At 38.6% G+C, this 19,572-nt stretch overlaps 2 protein-coding genes across 2 annotated transcripts in view; one reads left to right on the top strand and one right to left on the bottom strand.

The window, feature by feature from the left end:
• LOC121729211 (pseudouridine-metabolizing bifunctional protein C1861.05) overlaps nucleotides 1–19,572 on the bottom strand; it is a 253,194-nt gene that overhangs the window by 206,845 nt on the left and 26,777 nt on the right. The window contains exons 4-7 of the mRNA XM_042117641.1: nucleotides 18,652–18,785; nucleotides 16,082–16,283; nucleotides 13,105–13,236; nucleotides 12,343–12,569 (exon numbers count right to left, since the gene is read on the bottom strand). Coding sequence (XP_041973575.1) covers nucleotides 12,343–12,569; nucleotides 13,105–13,236; nucleotides 16,082–16,283; nucleotides 18,652–18,785 — 695 coding nt within the window. The remainder of the gene's footprint in view (nucleotides 1–12,342; nucleotides 12,570–13,104; nucleotides 13,237–16,081; nucleotides 16,284–18,651; nucleotides 18,786–19,572) is intronic.
• Nucleotides 543–16,818, top strand: LOC121729215 (CD82 antigen-like). Its single transcript, XM_042117644.1, has 2 exons — nucleotides 543–2,190; nucleotides 16,807–16,818. Exon 1 carries the CDS (start codon nucleotides 543–545, stop codon nucleotides 1,728–1,730), a length of 1,188 nt encoding a protein of 395 aa, XP_041973578.1. The 3' UTR covers nucleotides 1,731–2,190; nucleotides 16,807–16,818.

Genomic DNA, 19,572 nt, shown 5'->3' with positions numbered 1-19,572 from the left:
AATAAAAACAAACTTTAGCAAAACGACTACATAGTACGTATCAGATGAATGTTTGGGAAGCGCGTGCAAATGTAATTTTACAGCTCATATATTCTGGAATTCCAGTTTAATAATGGCATTTGAGCTCCGAATAGATTTACTCTGAATGTTCCGTTTAAAAGTTTACACAAGCTTTGCCTAATGTACCATTCAAAGTATTAAGGTATATTAAAGCATTGTATCGTTATTGCGAGTGGCTTCATTGTGGGCTCTTGAACGTTTTCATCGCAGGTCTCTCTGGTCAATGTTGCCGACCGCACGTTAAAGGAGTGAGCACACTGAGACGGGCCGTGCCGGGGCTCAGCGTGCCGGGGTTCATCGCAAAAATCCGCCTCCATACAATTTGTATGGAAGCGGAAATCCGCTGCGCCCCGACACAGTGTGCGATACGCGCATCCGCTTCCATACAAATTGTATGGAGGCGGATTTTTGCGATGAGCCCCGGCACGCTGAGCCCCGGCACTGCCCGTCTCAGTGTGCTCACTCCTTTATGTTTTGTTTGTATGTGTCGTTGCAGAGGCGTGGGGCGCGGCGCGTGGCGGCGGCGCGGGCGCGGGCGGCGCCATGACGCGGCGCCCGCCACCATGACGCTGCCGCCGCCCGCGCGCCCCGCGCATGATTACCCCGCCGCGCACCGCGCAATGCGCTACTACCGCATCTGGATCTACGCGTGCAACGGGGCTCTGCTGCTAGGGGCGCTGGCGTTCTGTGCCGCCGCCGGTCGCGCCCTCGTCGACTACCGGCGCGCACTCGTGCCCGGCCTCGGCGCCGCCCAGCCCGGCTTCCTCTACGGTTACGCGGCGCTGCCCGCGCAGGCCGGCCTCCTGCAGCTGCTCGGCTGCCTGGCCGCCCTCCGCCTCTCCGAGAAGATGCTCAACGCCTACTGGCTGGCTCTGCTGGCGCTCCTCGTCGGCGACGCGGCGATCGGCGTGTACTGGGCGTTCAGGTTCGAGCGGGTGTGCCGCGAGCTGCGGCCGCAGCTGCGCATCCGCCTGGCCCGCGAGTACGACCTCGACTCGCACTTCTCCGAGGCGTGGGACCGTCTCCAGCGGGAGCAGCGGTGCTGCGGCGTGACGGGGCCGGCGGACTTCGCCGCCTTCAACCGGACGACACTGCCGCCGAGCTGCTGCCGCATCCCGGCGCATTCACCCGCCGTCACGCCCACCTCGCTCGCCGCCACCTCCCCGGCGATGCTGCCCTACACGCCGGTGCACTGCGTCCCGCACACGGCCGCCTGCGCCGAGCGCCTGCTCACCTGGCTCCGCCGCACTGCCGACGCTCTGTTCGTCCTCGGGTACTGCGTCATAGCGTTTCTCAAGTTGTGCTTCCTTGGTATCCTCCGGTACGAGATAAAGGAGATGATCCAGAAGATCAAGATCCTGAAGAGCGAGCTCGGGGCCGGCGAGCTACTCGAGGGCAGCCCACTCCATGGCGGGCCGCTGTCGCAGACCGTGGTCGTGAACGCGGTGAACGCCAACGGAGGCGTGCGCGCGCACGGCGGGAGCCCCGAGCGGGCGGGCGAGCGGGACGCGCTGCTGGGGCGGGCGGCGGAGCCCGCGTCCCGGCGGAGCATCCACGAGGAGACGCTCGGCCCGAAGAACGTGAACGGTAACAACAACTGCGAGATGCGGGAGCTGGCCCGCGGCGAGTACCGCCCGCTGGCGATGGACAACGCGGCGACCAGAATCTGACTAAGATGTTACTTGGAGCGACTGTTCGGGCGACGCTGGCGCTCGTTCCCGGCGGACGGGTTCGAGGTGGAGCCGCCGCTGGGGCGCGGCGTGCCCGTGTGCGTGCGGCGCTCGGGCGCGCGCGTGCGCCTCGACCACCGCCGCCACACTCGCTCCGAATTCGAGCTGTAAGCGAACTGCCGCCGCGCCGCCGTCGTCGGTGTCGTCACCGGTCAATTGTGAGTAACTGGGACTCGGTGGGGGAGTGTATTCGTAACGTAACGTAGTCTAGCGACGACCGCTTCAGTGAACCGAACGTTAGATACATTATTTATCAGCACGGTGATATTTGAGGACATATTACGGCATTAGAAGAATCCAAACGATACCACGAGCTAAGCTTGTGTTTAGTTCCTATGCTTGGCATGTATTCTAGAGAATAATTTTACGAGAACTTTCTGACAGAAAATAAGTGACTAATGTTTTGTGAACGAAAATAAGTAACTTCCCTTAGTTAATTAGAAAGAAAATAGAAGTGAAAATGCATTTATTTTCTGTCAGAAATAATATTAATTCTTTTATTTACAATAATAATAATTATTAGAAATAGAAGAATTTATAATTTGCATTTTGTAATATAGTTTCATAAAAGTTTGAAAATTTTGCGTCGTAACTATGTATTTACATCTTTTCAGAGTAATTCTATAGCTTAAGTCCTGATTGTTTTGTTTGAATACAGAATAATATTATAGTATTGGATATCATATTGCTACGAAGTATCAAATTGTTGTATCTATTTACCAAACAATTGTACCGTGTATCTGACAAAGTTTGAAACGTGTTGGTCTTACAATTTTTTTTCATTGTTCTCTTGGAATAAAACCATCGAAAATATTCAAAAAATTATCATGGCTTTACCGTATAAAATATTGGTATTGATTATCTAACCATTGTAAGTGTTATATTTTGAACAAAGACTGATTGTGAATTGGCAAAATTTATTTTAAACGGGCTAACATCGATTCAAACTTTTAAAGAGTACATTTTTCGTGTTGAAGTATATTGTAAATAAAATAGTTTAAGTAGACTGTTGCAGTAATATCGTAAAACGCCAAAAACTGAAATAATAACGAGAGTGGACTAAAACCTCATTTATTACTGGCTGTTCTCTACTTATTGGCACTTTAAGTTCTTAGTTTATGTAGTCAATAATTGGATGGATGACCTTAAAAGTAAAAAAGATCCGTAAAAAAAATACGAATCGATAGTTTACAATATTTCTGCAACATACGATGAGTCATTAGTGTGAATGCCAGATCGAAATAGTACTGATGAGCTTAACGACGTAGTGCCTATAACTTTGTGCTTACAGTAACAGCAATCTTTATATTATATTTTGTTTATCCCTAAACACCCTAACTACCTAAATACTAGGGCTGATTTTTGTTTAACAAATTGAAAGGTATATTATTATCATGTTTGAATGCTACTAGGATACGACCCTTTGGAGTTGCGTTACGTGACTGAGATTTTATTAGTCAATCATGTGTCACGCGTTGCAATGGCAACGCTGAAGGAAAAACGCGTTAACGTTGATTAAGGGTTGATTCAGACCACAACGCGACGCGTAGATGCATTTCTAAATTTGTATGGATTTGACAGATTTCAATTGCGTCAGACGTCTTGTGAATCTGTCAAATCCATACTATAGTTTGTGCGTTTTATGATGCTATGCGTGACACATTATAATTGATAATAGTAGGGAAGTTACCTAACAAAAATTAATCGATAATTTAAAAATATCGAATCACTTCGTAAAGGAAATGCAATCGAAATTATCGATTTCGTACTGTCATTTCAGTAGTGCCGGCGATTTAAGATGGCCGCCCTTTTTTATCGATTTGGTTTCGATTCAACAGAGTCAATCTCTATTGACATAAGTTCCATTTCATGCATCTGCCATTTTTCTAATGTTTTCGTAACAATAATTTTTCACAGTTAATATTTATAATTTTATATTAATAAGTTAGCATTTAGCAACTTTTCGTTTTTATTCATTTACAATTATAGGAAACATTTGTTTTTGTAGATGGAACATAATTTATTACATTTTGTTTTTTTTTTGTTTTCTTGTAAAAAAACCCGTAGCAAAGGAATATGAAAACTGTCACCCATATCATCTTAAAACGCACAAACTATAATTTAGAAATGCATCTACGCGTCGCGTTGCGGTCTGAATCAACCCTAACGCGTTAACATCATTTTGACGTTAACAACCAATAGTAATTAGCAATATATTCAGCGGATTAGCTAGCTCTATCCAAAAAGATCATTAATCATAGATTTAAAAAAGGTATCCTAATAGAATTCACGTCATCTGATAACGCCAAAACGTGAGCCTAAAGCATTATCCGCAAATACCTTGTGCACACAAATCTATAATTAGACGCTGTTAAGCATTCATGTACTAACCCACAAAAATTACGTATTGAGTTATGAATGCAGTTATGTTCTTTAGATGATTTAAAACAAGACTGCATTACAAATTTGACAACAAAAAAAATGTGGGTTAGGACACTAATGCTTAACAGCGACCAATTATAAGAAGGCAAATACATAAAATAGTATATCCGACAGTATGCTGGTAGTCCCTTATTTTTGTTATATATTTTTGATGGCTGTGTAAAGTATGAGGAAATTATTCGTTTCATTTAAGGCTTGTTATACAATATTAGCGAACGAAGTATACTTAGAAAGAACTAGCATGTTCATAGAGTAACATCATCCCGCATTATCGCAAAAGAACCAAAAACATGTTCACACTGTTTTTATACAACGTAGAGCTACGTGTCTAGTTCTTTCACTTCAGGCAGAGAGCTCTATTACACTTGTCCGATTTGCAGAATAAATTAAAATACTTTTCCTGACCGTATGTAAACGTTAACTGGTAATACACATATTTCGTGACGCATTGTACGAAGTGATGATTAAATATGCAGCTATCAACATTTTTATTCTTAAAATTGGACGAGTGTAATTATAACTGTAAATCGACTACAAACAATACAGATCTCGAGCCTCAGTGAAAACTATTTACAAAAGTGTTTGTAAACCCAACCATTTGTAATATTACAGTTGTAACTTTCTAGAAATATTATAATTGATAATAATATAACGTAACTTATTATGTTCGCTTAGAGTAGATGTAAAATTTTGTGAATTTATGCAGAAAAATAGTTTTTTAATATTGTTGTCACTGAATGTACCAATCTTATTAATATTTGTACCTATACTCGGAAAGTTGGTTACTCGTAGTTAGGATCAAATCTAAATCCTGCATTTCTTCCAAAATGGTAAAATAATATGTGCCTTGGCTAAAATATATAACTCACGTTATGTTTAAAAATACAATTGTTATTTAAATTTGGAAGCACTTCGTCTCTAACGTGCTGCCTACTTTGTTCGATTTAAATTTCAAATCCAAATGTACTCGTAAAGAAATATTAATATGGTCTGGTGTAAAGAGGTCATGCAACTTAATATTTTTACTGGAAGTAATATCATACTGATTTATTACTTTGAAGTCGTTAATTTTGAGTTAACAAAAAATCAAGTGAACATAATATTTTTATTAAAAAAATGTTTCTACAATGTAGTATAGAAGAAATTGATTTGCAGTTGGCGGACCTACGTCATTTGGTCGGGTTATGTCAATTCAATATTAAGTCGAGATCTGACGGCTACGTTTGACGTAACACGATTAAACTACGTAAGTCTCCCATCTGCCTAGGAATCAACTTATCTGATAGTACATGCCATTTTACATAGACTGGTATAATTATTTTAAGCTGATGCACTACAAATATGTCGCTTTACATTGAGTGAGGTTATAAGTTTCTTTAAAATATGTTAAATATTACGTTATTTTAAAGTAGAGCAACCTTTACTACCGATTTTCTTAACCCAGACCATAATGTTTATTAAAAGCTACATTTCTTGTACTTATTTGTACCTCTGGACTTAGTATTCGGACCCGTTTTGTTTAAAGTATAAAAGTATATTATAATATACCGTTTTATTTCGATGTGTTCTCCGTTACAACTTTCCGAAGGTACGCACTAGGCGACTGAGAGCTAATATTATCATAATAAATGCATTAATAAAATCTTTGTTAAAAACTTGTACTTCATTCCATCCTTCCCAGCACCGTACCTGCCTTTACGCGTCGAACGCACCCCATATTTCACAAAATGCGGCACGTACGGTGCGGACGAATGTGCGAGGTTTCACATCATTTTATACCACGGATTCTAAATTTTTTTTTATTAAAGGTTCACAAAACTAGCCTAATAATTAAAATTTAACAAAATATTTGCTTATACTATATAATATAACAATTGTGTAAGACCTTCTTGATGTGAACACAGCATGATAAAATAATACTAAATTAAAATTGGCCACAATATTGACAGAGTTCTTGTCGACCTGCACCAAGTGCCTAGTCAATCAAGAACTTCGTCGATAGTACATCGCTATCATTACTTTAACAAAAAATATAGATATACATGATTATAATAATTTCTTAATTGCGCAATAGACGTAATTTTAAAAAACGAATTGTTGCGCAAAATATATCTATATCGTTGCTGGCTCTGCTATAAGCTGACGCCTCCGTGGTCTAGTGATATAGAGCGCGGCTCTTGAGTCGGAGGTCGTGGGTTCGATTCCCGCGTTGGAAACATGTTATTTCCAAGTTTGGTTAGGACAATGCAGGCTGATCACCTGATTGTCTGACAAGTAAGATGATCCATGCGTCGGATGGGCATGTAAAAAGTCGGTCCTGCGCCTGATCTCTCGCCAGTCGTGTCGGTCGTCCGTCCCACTGGGTTATGAGAGTAAAGGAATAGAGAGTGCTCTTGTGTACTGCGCACACACTTGGTCACAATAAAAATTACTCCTGCGTAGCTGGCCTGGTTTCAATGAAACCGGCCACCGTCACCGAAACCGGTGTGGGAGCTATTATTATTATTATTATTATTATTATTATTATAAGCTGAACACATGATACGGTACAGTGGTGAGTGTTGACAGTAGTTGGTCCGGGATAAGAAAAAAGAATGCGACACGTTCGGCGCGTGCGTGCTAATAAATGTGTGACCACCTTTAAGGACGCATTCATTATATTAATCTGTTAATATAGTGCCGCTATAGTGGCGTGATGGACTTCAATTATTACAATTAATAATATTATTAAAATTATACTTGGTGCGAAAAAAAATACAAAGATAGCAAAAAAAGGATATGGGCGCAGAGCCCATAGACGGCCCCAAATTAAATAAAAAAATGTAGTGCCGCTAGTAATGTAAGAGAGTAAGCGTCCACGCAAGTAGAATTCACTCGGGACTAGAGTATTTTGTTGCTATTCCCGTATTCTATGTACACTACACGTACCCATGAAAATAGGTAAATACTTTCGGGTTTTTTTTAAACAGCATGACAAACGTAAAAAAACCGGTTTTGGACCACCACACATTCCCGCCACTGTATTTTCTCGATATAGATCGACAGCGGTATCCAACCACGAAAAACTTTTGATATGATCTCTTATCAAACGAATATTAACAAAATATGTTTAGGTTACTTGAAAAAAGCTATTGTTTTGTGAATTATACGAATATGTGCAAAAAGTTTTCTAGAGTAATGAGCAAAAAATTGCACAAAAATCTGGTCTCGTGTGGTCTCGTTATCTTGTACAGACAGCTGACATATGACGTCATTATTCAGGCACATTCGGGGAAAACAGCGCGTATCATATTTCAAATGTTAAGAAGTACTGATAAAAATTTGAAAGTGAAAATATTATGTTGAGGCATTGTAGAATTTCTTGAAGTTTTTTTTATTTTTATTTTAATGGTACGTACAGAAACCAATAAAATATGTTTTGATTTATAAGTACTTCAGAAAACTCAAAACAAAACATATAAGAATACTAAAAATGGGAATTTTTAAATTTTCTATAAATATGGTTAACTCTTAAAAATAGTGTTTTATAGTATTAATGTAATGCAGAATAAGAATGCAGAATACGTTAACGTGCATATTACCTAGATATTCTACAGATTTCCCGATACCATCCGTTAAAGTGAGACATTTTTCAATAAAATATAAAGCTTATATTATTTGCACTTTAACTAGTTAGTTTGCATTCTCTTTCTTCGTAAAAGTCCTAAAAACTTTGACTAAGCTTGTCAACCTAAGAGTGTTGTTGTATCGATTGTTTTTTTTTTCTAGTTGATACGATCTGTTATATTTTATTAGTAGAGTAAAATTTTACGTAAAATTTAATAATTCATTCCTTTGTTTAAGTCCAAAAAATATGTCCAATAATGATTATCTACAGCTAAATAACATATTTTATTCAAACATGAGATAACAATAAACTTTTTGCACCTTAACTGACTCACCCAAATAATCTGCAGAATACCTTGTTAATCTGCAGTCTAACTGGTTTACGCACATTAACGGTAACATTAATACAGGCTCGACCGGATAAATACCACGTTCTCACAGAAAACCGGCGTGAAACAGCGCTTGCGCTGTGTTTCGCCGAGTGAGTGAGTTTACCGGAGGCCCAATCCCCTAACCCCTACCCTATTCCCTTCCCTACCCTCAACTATTCCCTTCCCTTCCCTTCCCTACCCACCCCTATTACCCTATTCCCTCTTAAAAGGCCGGCAACGCACTTGCAGCTCTTCTGATGCTGCGAGTGTCCATGGGCGACGGAAGTTGCTTTCCATCAGGTGACCCGTTTGCTCGTTTGCCCCCTTATTTCATTAAACAAAAAAAAAAAAAGTTTATGAAAAATTCTAAAGAACAATGATAGATTTTTCATAGCTTTTATATAAAAGCCCTATTATTATTTACTACTACCTTTTATATTAAGTATTGTCTTATAATATAAACGGCAGAATTACACGTGCATGGAGAAAAGGGTCGGAGTCACTTCCTGGAAAAATTTGTTCCCAAGTGTTCTTCGTTTGGGTAAACCGTGTATTTAAAGGAACCTTTTAATTTGACACAGATTAATTATTATTGTGCCCTTGATTTTTAACAGTCTTCACAACGTGAGTATACGATAATTGGAAACGTGCAGGAACTGTAGCACATGCCAAATAAATAATATATAGCAACAGGTTTTTACTAACCGTAGAGCAACAGTTTCAGAATTTAGACGTTAATGGGAATCATTTTCTTTGTATAAAAGAACGTACAGAAATTATAGGCAGCAAGTGCCACATGTCATATTTCATGTGAATAAATAAATAAATAATCGAGTATTATTATTATATCAATAAGCACACTAGCAGCTTATAAGCTGATGCGTGTGTATCATACGATTTAAAGTTTGTCCAGTCTGTTCTTTAGAGAATTTACTGTAGGTGCCATTATTACATTTTCAGCCAGCTTGCTCCACTCAGAAACTACTCTATTAGGTAAGAAGTGTTTTAGAGGATTGCTCTTATGTGGTATTCTCCATAGCTTTAGCGGATGTCCCCGAAGATGATTGTTTTCATTTAAGACGAACAAATTCTCAATTCCATCGACATTGTAGTAACCAGTAAGTATTTTGAATGTTTCTAAAAATTATATATTTTTTTATTCTTTATAAACTCCTAGCTTATAAAAAAATTTGATTTGCCCCCCCCCCCCCCCCCCCCCCCCTGGCCCAGAACCTGGGTTATTTGCCCCCCCCCCCTGGCCCAGACCTGGGTATTTTGCCCCCCCCTGGCCCAGAACTTGGGTACACCCATGGCCCCATCGTTACGAAAGTTACCTGTAACGAAATTCTCTATAGCGAATAAACAGTTTCCGTACGTGGGAAACTCCTCCATTTTCACGTAACAGTCAACTCCATGATTAATTACACTGTCTAATCTACTCTCACCTTCCATACATTATTATCTGCTTCATACATTCATTACGAACTTCACAACTCTCAGCTTATAAAATATTACGTAGATAATTTTATTTAGAACGGTTCTTGATGAGTGTGCAAATTCTACGAAATATATTGAAATAAGATTGCATACGTTTTACGCAATGATTTTAATATAACTAGAGATCGCCCAATGGTTGAAATTCGACCTTAGTTTCAACGACATTAGGACTACTACCTATATTTTGTAAAAAAATATTGACTTTATCATATTTTTTTCAACTCTTGTCTCTGGGACTCAGCTCATCTCAGACTGGCCGGGGCCATCTAAGATTCAATAAAAAAACTATATAATCATTTTCAATTTGTCATCTTGTTGTCAACAGACTTCAACCATAAATAAAAGAGTATAATTCGTATGTATAGGCTTGTCACTCAAAAATCTGTCATTTTTCCTAGTGTGTGTGTTGTAGTGTGTGTAATGTTTTATTTGTTAAAAAAATGTATGATAAAAGCATAATTTCAAAATAATATTAGCTCGATGCACTCCTTCCCCATATAAACTATAACTGTGCAAAATTTCATTCAACTACGTTTCCCCATTTTTCGTCAAAAGGGATACAAAGTTTTTGACTCATGTATTAATATATAGATTTAAATGACGACCTCTGTGGCTCAGTTGGTGGGCTGTTGGTAGCCGGGGGTCGCGGGTTCGAATCCCGTCGACGGAACAAAAAGTTTTCATAGTTCCTGGGTCATGGATGTGTATTAAATATGTGTATTATATAATAGAAATCTTTAATATATGTATAGTATATAAATATTAAATATATTTCCGTTGTCTGGTACCCATGACACAAGTCCTTCAGGTACTTAGCACGGGGCCAGACTGACGTGGTGTGAAAAAAACCAATAATAATGCAGCTTCGTTGTTTGTGCAATCCAATCCGCCTATAAAATTCATAATATAAAACATTTATTATGGTATTTTGACGAAAAATGTAAGTCTTTGGTGTCTTAATTAGTCATTAATCAATTTCGCTACTTAGGTGCTGACGTCACTACAACCCCAACGCGTATAGACGTTAGTAAAACAATGAAATCTCAAACAAACGACTGTCAGCCACACACCTTTAATTAGTCGGGCGAGACTGACAAACACAGTATAATGGGGTCAGACATTTAGATTACGAGGACTTACGGCCATCGGAAATTCCACTAAACTGTAAAACGATTTAGTTACGTGAAACTCCTAATAAATGTGCCAGTTGCACGCCACCCTGTCCGTGTACCTGTTTTGGGGCTTTATTTATGTTTTCGCGGGAAACGTAGAAAATGTGTTGATGTTTTTTTATAATTCGTGTATATTTACAATTTATTAAAGGTTTTAATTTTTATACTTGGGATTGGTAGAAATACGCTTAATTTAAACAATTTAAAGAAACGGTTTATATTTGGGCTAAAGAAATTTGACATCTCGGACTATCGCAATAAATTACAGTGGCTTCCTATTCGCCAGCGTCGAAACTATAGGACTCTTAGTCTGCTGTTCAAAGTACTTTTCTGTCCTTCTTCCCCCTCCTATCTGCACGACCTTTTTTCTTTTCCTCATCTCCAGGACGAGTCTTGTAGAACTTTTAGACGAACTCTTCTCCAAATTCCTTCTCATCATACTGACTTCCTTTCCTATTCTTTCACAGTTCATTCCGCCAGGCTTTGGAACTCCCTACCACCAGAGATTCGTGAAAGTAAAACTTTGGCACTATTTAAAAAGAGAGTCAGGTTACATTATCTGCGACAAAACACGTAAAATATATTATAATACTACTGTTATTCCATGTTAAGTTCATCTATAAGTTATTTTTATTGTAAGTATATAAATATTTATTATATTCAATATATGTTATATATATATTTATATATGTATGTATATAATAATATATACATCAATATATTTTATATATATTATAATATTATTATATGTTGTATATGTATATACTTTATTATAATATTACTAAATAAAAATAATGTACTAAGTTTATCTTTACTATTAATAATAATTTACACGTGCACACAAATTTTTGCATTATTATATTTTTACAATCACACATTCCTATTTTCACTCAGGTCTTCTGGAAGACATTCCATTTTGGAATAAGATGTATCATTGTACAAAACATATTTTTAGTTTTAAGCTGGTTTGTTAACTTCTATTTGTGTGTACATAAATTGTACAATAAAATAAATAATAAATAATTAATCTCTTATAACTATACCCGCCTAGTTTGTTTTGCCACTTTGTGGACCTTGCCTGCCAAAAGTTTGCCGACCGCTGGACTCTAGCACATTGGAAACGTCACAAGACAGACAAACACATTGTATAGACAGACTTGTACATAACACATATTTATAAGTTATACGGCGCGTAAATATTTATTAATAAGAAGCCAGCCGCGAAAGGTATAGGACATAGGTATTTTCAGAGAAGTTGATTCCTAGGCAGATGGCGGACCTAAGTAATTTGGTCGCTTTAAGTCAAACCCATCTGACCGCGATTACAGCTAACATTGAATTGACATAAGCCGACCAAAGTAGGTCCGTCAACTGCCTAGGAATCAATTTCCTAGATGACACATAAAGCCAAAGTTGTCCCAGTATAAAACATACACAATATTCCTAACATCGTGCGGTACTTACCTGCACATTATCCTCCGTCACCCGGTAAGCTCGATCCACGTTAGCGCCTCCAATAACCAACACGGCTTCCTCGCCTCCTCCACATTCGGTGTGGAATTTCCTCGTTACGTGATCCAAATCGTTTTTCCTCGCAATCTTATCGCTTCTTCCACTGCTATTCCTCAATTTATTAAACTGGACCGCTATTTCAGCGCCGACTTTAGCGTTGTTTTTTATGAGTGCGATGTCTGAGATCATTAAGGAAAAGGAATTGCCTCAATTAGTTCTACTAGCATCGTTTTAGGGACAGTAACGTTGGTTGATGGTTTTTACAGTGGGTCAAAGGAATTAACTGATTCACAGTTAATTGTCTGTGAATTGGGTTACAAGGATTTGTATATTTTTGTTATTCAATGTTTATACAACGTTTTGTTTTCATAAAAGTATGACTGACCTTAGAGAATAATCATGTTTTAAAATTAATGCAAAAGCGATAAATGATCTTAGGAAAACTCATACTATAAGGTGTAAAAATGGGTGTGCTTAACTTTTACCTCTCCAAGCCTAAACCTCTGTTGAGTATGAAGATACTTTGAACCCTGTGTGAGGACATACTCTTAAGACTATTCTATCTCTACAAAATGTACGATTCCGCTCTATAAGAGCAAACCTGGATGAACCAAGTTGCTGGCAAAATCGAATCAATCAACATCAAAACAGTAGAAGAGCGAATCTACATAAAACCTATTTGGTTAAAACATGAATCAATTAGTAAAAGGATACTTGTGTTTAACGAAGCGCCCTGGGTCGCTTCAGAGACAGCGGCCAGGATGAACGGAGTAACTTCCTTGCCCCGAATTCCTCGGGACTTCGCATCTAATAACGCCCGAGATATAGCCGCCTCTATCACGTTACCTGCAATATGAATATTGTTACCCTGTGTTGTTACCCGTTGTACTCTGTATCCATTAGCATATCTTGACGACGTATTGGGTTAGTTTGCAGTTTCTTCTCCTGGTATTTTCATTGTATTAAAAGATATTGTTCTAAAGCAATTATTAATACTACAAATGTAAAAGTCTATATGTATGCTACCTCAAAAATAAAATAATAAAATAAATAAAAATTGTTTTATTTCTGAATAAATTTGAATCAAATATTTTCAGAATGTTGAACTACATGTTGCCTACCACCGGTTCGGGAACTAACCCGGCGAGAAGAACCGGCGTAAGAAACTCGCACGGGGCCACTTTTTAGTAAAAAAGTGGAAAATTTGTCTTTTAAAAAAATAAAATTTACAATGTAAATAACTTAATCTATACAATATGAATACACAATTGTAAGTCACATATAATAAATGTAGAAGCAGCCTTGCAAGCAGCCATCCTACTCCCAAGATGTGCTATCGTTTAGGAAATCTTTGACCGTATAGTAGGCTTTGGCACACAAACGTTCTTTAATTACTTTTTTAAATTTATTAATTGATAGATTTTGAACGTTTTCCGGGATTTTATTGTAAAGGCGTATACATTGACCTTTAAAAGATTTACTTATTTTGCTAAGTCTGATCACTGGTATTTCCAGCTTGTGCCTATTGCTAGTGTTTCTACCGTGACTATCACTTTTAGTTTAAAAAAAAACACTTAGATAAACAGCTTAAACTAAATTTGAAATTTGGTCCAGGTATCTTCCCTAAAGAAGATACCTGGAAAAGGACATAGGATAATTTATGTCATGGCAAAATGAACCCTTCCCGCGTTATAAACTCATTTTCTCGCATCGGAGTTACGGACAACATCGAGTACTATGTAAGAGAATTTCAACTTTATATTAAGCGGACGCTCAAGATGTACCAACGCGTTTACTTCATACTTTAAAATTTCTTTTTAACTCTATTTTTTTTGCAAAGAAGTAAAGCTTCAATTGCAATAGAGCGTCTGCAAGCTCTCTATTAACCAAGAGATTAATCAAGAGACAAATTAGAAGCGACGTATGCAGTCGCCGGCAACACAATAGACTGAAATCGGAACGTAATGGGATTATTATCGGCTCAGACTTTGCGACGACAGGCCGCAAACCAGATTTCTGAGGTGTTCGCTCTTTGAAATCAATTTTCTGTGCAATCGATTGTAATTAATGTTCCACCTAGTTCTCATATTAGTAAATAACTAGGGACTGGATTCTTTAAGCGTTAATGATTAAACGGGCAAAAGGCCCACCACACATTCCCACCACTGCAACTCCTGTGTCGCCAGGATCAACAGTGGTAACCAACCACGAAAACCCTTTGATATGATCTCAGGGATGCCCGAGGGACAAGCTAAATCTGTCTTGGGACCCGCAACGAAATTAATCAGAAGAAATGTAGGAGGAGTAGGAGATACCAATTTCCCTCCCCAAGCAAAGCGGGAGACAGCCAAATTGTAATGACATTGATGTCCGAACAAAGGGGGAAGCACCACGGGAAAAAAATTTGGTTATACTTAATACAATATGCCTACTTCATAAAAAAAAATGACATTTATTTATAATGGCAAACTTGTGTTCGGTTGTTTCCAATAGTATTTATGACAAAAACGTTTGAAAGCACGGAAATTCCTTGCGCTGCCTACGAGGTCATCGTAATATACGACTCCAGAGACACATTGGAGGCTGTTTAACAGATCGGTTCTTTCCTCATGCCAGAGACCGCACTCCCAGAGTACGTGATGAGCAGTTTGTTCTTGCGGGCTGTCTTTGGTCGAGCACTCGCAAAAAGGAGATGGAACTAACTTAAATCCATGAAGTTTAGCTTTAAAATTACCGTGACCAGTTAGGAATTGTGCCACGCAATGATCTATTTCTATCCAATGCATGGCGAGTCGTTCACGAACCGAAGGAAAGAAATTGTACAGGTGACGACCTTTGATCGAGTTATCCCACCGTTCCTGCCACTGATATAAGATTTTGTAAAGTCTAGTGGTTCAAATAGTCTATTCACTTTATTTCTGTCTCTCATAGTTAAGAAATCAGGGGTCGTAATTTTTTTATTTTTGTAATATAAAGCAGCTCGGCGCTGTATTTCTAAGTCTACAGGCAAAACACCCGACAGGACAGGAAGTGCTTCAGTACTGACCGTTCTATATGCCTTACATAGGAATATTAATGCGAGACGTTGACTTTGTAAAAGTTTACGCCGGGCTGCGCCAATCGTAGCCCTATCTGCCCAGACCGGTGAGCAGTAGCATATTCTGCCTAAGTACGTGGCTGTATATATAGTTTTTAACGTTTTGAACGAGAGACCCCATGTAGATGTCGATATTTTAGTAAAACTATAGAAATTTATTTTTGCTTTTTCACCCGTTTGTATGATATGTTCTAAGAATGTGAATTTATTTTCTAAAATCATTCCAAGATAACATAGTGACTGTTTACGTTTGACATTTGTTTCGTTAAGTTTAATGCGAGGAGTTGATATAAGAGAGCCTTTTAAAAGAATTTGATAAGTTTTGTGTGCGTTAATGATTAGTTAAAAAAAAACGTGACGCGTTGACTTTCTTTACTACACCAACTAAATTGACAGATTTGCCACCCGCGATGTTGCACTACCTGTTCCAATTTTGAATGGTTTATTCAAAAATGTGACCCTAATATTTAAGCTACTACTTGCAAACAATTTCTCGCAACCAGCAAAAACTTGATAAAATAACAAAAGAAATGTTAAAAACGCCAATAAAATCTGCATGAAGGCTATTAAAAACAAAAGATGTGCATTATTTACCGTCCATAGCGTGTTGTTCTGGCACGGGTACCGCTATGACGATGCCAGAGCCCAGTAGGAAGGTCTTCGCGGCTAGCAGTATGCGGGCGGCGTGGCTGGCGTCAGCCGCGCGGTTCGGAGCCACGTGACCTGACTGCCGCGTGTAGAAGGCGGGAAAGTCGGTAGTATCGCCGAACGCGCAGACAGTCACACCTTGAGTCTCCTATAAATATTTATATTCAATTATCCAATTTCAAATGATACTGTAATGCTAAGTATTCACATGCAGTTTTGCTCGATAGTTTTACTCCAAATCAAGCAATAACCACCGCGTGAACCGCAAAACCAGGCAAAACTGATAGCTCGAAGGCTCGCTTCGAGCCGGCTCGATGGAATTAAATATCTCAAATATGTCATTTCCTTCGATTCGGAGTAAAACTATCGAGCAAAACCGTATGTGAGTACTTAGCATTATGCAATAAAAAATACGAGATGTTAATATGTATTCTGCAGGCGTAGCATAGTCCATACATATGGTTTGTCAACGGAAAAATATACTTAATATATCATTATAGTTGTTGGCTGCTAATGTATTCTATCTACCCCTTTACATTTTACAACATAACTTTCTAATTATTTCGTAAACTAATTACTGTGGGGGCCATTACTACGGGTAAGGGTCGATTCAGACCACAACGCGACACGTAGATGCATTTCTTTTGTACTAAATTGACTGATTTCGTGAGATGTTTTGCAAATCTGTCAAATCCATACATAGTACGGGAGCCCTAGAACAATTTTTTTTTTGTTTAATATCAAGCTATTATATATTTTTTGTTAGTAGCTTCATGTTGATAAGACGAACAAGATTTTTATTTGCGAAAAATCTCGAAAGTTGTAGCTAACAGAGATAGAGAGGATTTCATACTTTAAATTGATGGTCCTTATAGGGTTCTGTAATCAACACAACTTGGTTGACTACTGAACCCTAAAACGGAACCCTAACAAGCTGATTTTTTGTATAATAGTTATATAATTTAAGAGTAACATTGTCCTACAAATAGAATAATCCATATATTAGGACCAATAAGTCAAAGTATGAAACTCTTTTTATTTCTGTTAGCTACCACTTTTAAGATTTTTCGCAAATAAAAATGTATGTTCGTCTTATCAAAAGGAAGCAACTCACAAAAAAAATGCTTGATAATATTAAAAAAAATTGTTCTAGGGCTCCCGTACTAAAAACTACGTAAAACTACGTAAATTTAGAAATGCGCCTACGCGTCGCGTAGCGGTCTAAATCGACCCTTGAGCGAGCTACGCTGCTACGCGCTTCGCTTCTACGCGCTACGCTTCTACGCGCTACGCTGCTACGCACTACGATGCTACGCGCTACGCTTCTACGCGCTACGCTTCTACGCGCTACGCTGCTACGCACTACGCTTCTACGCGCTACGTTGCTACGCGCTACGCTTCTACGCGCTACGCGCTACGAGCTACGCGCGTAATACGTAGTAGTAAATAGTCAATAATCAAACTGTCCAGGTGTAACAAGAACGCAATATAGGGAAAGAGACATTTTCAACACAAAAGGACCCTCAAAATGTAAACAATATCACAAAATTTCCATTTAGAAGCAAATGTTATTTAATAAAAACAAGTGCTTTCGAGAAACCTCTCCAAAGTAACAGGTGGTATATTAATATTGAACAACAAGATAAGATTACTTTTCCGCGCGAAAGGAACCCGCTCGGTTCTATTAAATATAACGAAGACAACGCTACACGATAATTTCTTCATCGGGAATTCTTTTCTGCGCTCACTGGGGTGTATGATGAAAAATTGTTTCGCTCAAACCACTGAGCGAAACAGATCCGCAAAGGATTTAATCAGTGTAGGGTTTAAGCTAGAATAATATCGCGAGTCAAAGACAAAGGGGCACAGATTGTCCTTCGAGACTGATCCGGAATAAGAATCAGCCCGACTGTTGCAAGATTGTTGGCTTTAGTTTTAACGTTTTGTTTTTACCCGACTATGGCATTTTTTTATGAAATAAGGGGGCAAACGAGCAAACGGGTCACCTGATGGAAAGCAACTACCGTCGCCCATGGACACTCGCAACATCAGAAGAGCTGCAGGTGCGTTGACAGCCTTTTAAGAGGGAATACGCTCTCTTCTTGAAGGTTTGCAGGTCGTATATGTCCGGAAATACTGCTGGTGACAGTTCGTTCCAAAGTTGTACAGTGCGCGGCAGAAAGTTTCGTGAGAAACGCATGGTGGAAAAAACGGAAGGGAGGGAAATTATTTTGACGGTCTATGAAAGTATGATTATGTATTTTTGTTTCGAATAGTTATACAAATGCAAAAATCTATATTTTTTTAATATGTCTTTACATTGATGCACTTAAATCAAATTAAATTTTTTTTACGAATAAATTATTATTAGTCCCGCAAAATAACTCAAATAGTTTTGTGACGGAAAAAAAGTATCTCACAATTGCACATTTACGCAACATAGTTTGTAAAAAGGTTTATAACTTTTTCACTTTAGTCGCCTATAGATTAATACAATTTATGACATTAGAACGTACCAAGTACTCCAGCGTCCTGCCAATATCCAGAATGGACTTGACGCCGCTGCAGACTACCAGGGTCTTGCTCCGTCCCAACTCCGTGAGGTCGGCCGATATGTCCATCGTGCTCTCCGCTTCTCTATGGACACCACCTTAAAATCAGAGTTGAGTGAATGAATGAAGAATGAAGTTAGCTTGAATTGTCACTGCTTGACGTTTTTGCTAATTTAAAATTGCTAAACACTTATTGCCAACTTGCGTACAGTTTATACGTAATATCAGTAGACCATATATACAGTAAGGGTAGTATAAATATAAAGTTGACGACCTCTGTGGCTCAGTTGGTGGGCTCTTGGTAGCTCAAGCCGGGGGTCGCGGGTTCGAATCCCGCCGACGGGACAAAAAGTTTTCTAAGTTCTTGGCTCATGGACGTGTATTAAATATGTGTATCATACAATAAAAATCTTAAATATATGTATAATATAATAGAAAAATATATTTCCGTTGTCTGGTACCCGTGGATAAAAATTACTATTTTAAAAATATTCTACAACGTGGCTTGTACAGATATATCAGCGGTAATAAAATGCAACATATACGGCAAAATAAATGCGGGAAATCTCTGTAAAATGATTTGGTGTTGCCGCAGCTATGAATATGAAATATGCGGGAAACGCCCGCCCGTGATGCCTCGTGATACCTGATTCTAACCGCTTCTATTTCAAAACCTATTTATTCAATCCATTTTGAGAGAGGAAGGATGTATGTTTAACTGTGGGTGTATATTTCTAGGTGGTTTAAATCTATGAGTAAATTAGACTTGGGTTAGGTTACCGAAGCTATAATGAAATCTAATATATAAAATTCTCGTGTCACAATGTTAGTTACCGTACTCCTCCGAAACGAATTTACTGATTTTTACCTTTATATGCATATTCA

Source organism: Aricia agestis, chromosome 8 (genome assembly GCF_905147365.1).
Source record: "Aricia agestis chromosome 8, ilAriAges1.1, whole genome shotgun sequence".
NCBI classification, from domain to species: domain Eukaryota; kingdom Metazoa; phylum Arthropoda; class Insecta; order Lepidoptera; family Lycaenidae; genus Aricia; species Aricia agestis.
Note: the sequence above shows the minus strand (reverse complement) of the source record. Positions and strands in the feature narration are given on the sequence as shown.

Coding starts and splice junctions, on each gene's coding strand:
- LOC121729215 (XM_042117644.1), top strand. CDS start 543: ATGTGTCGTTGCAGAGGCGTGGGGCGCGGCGCGTGGCGGCGGCGCGGG.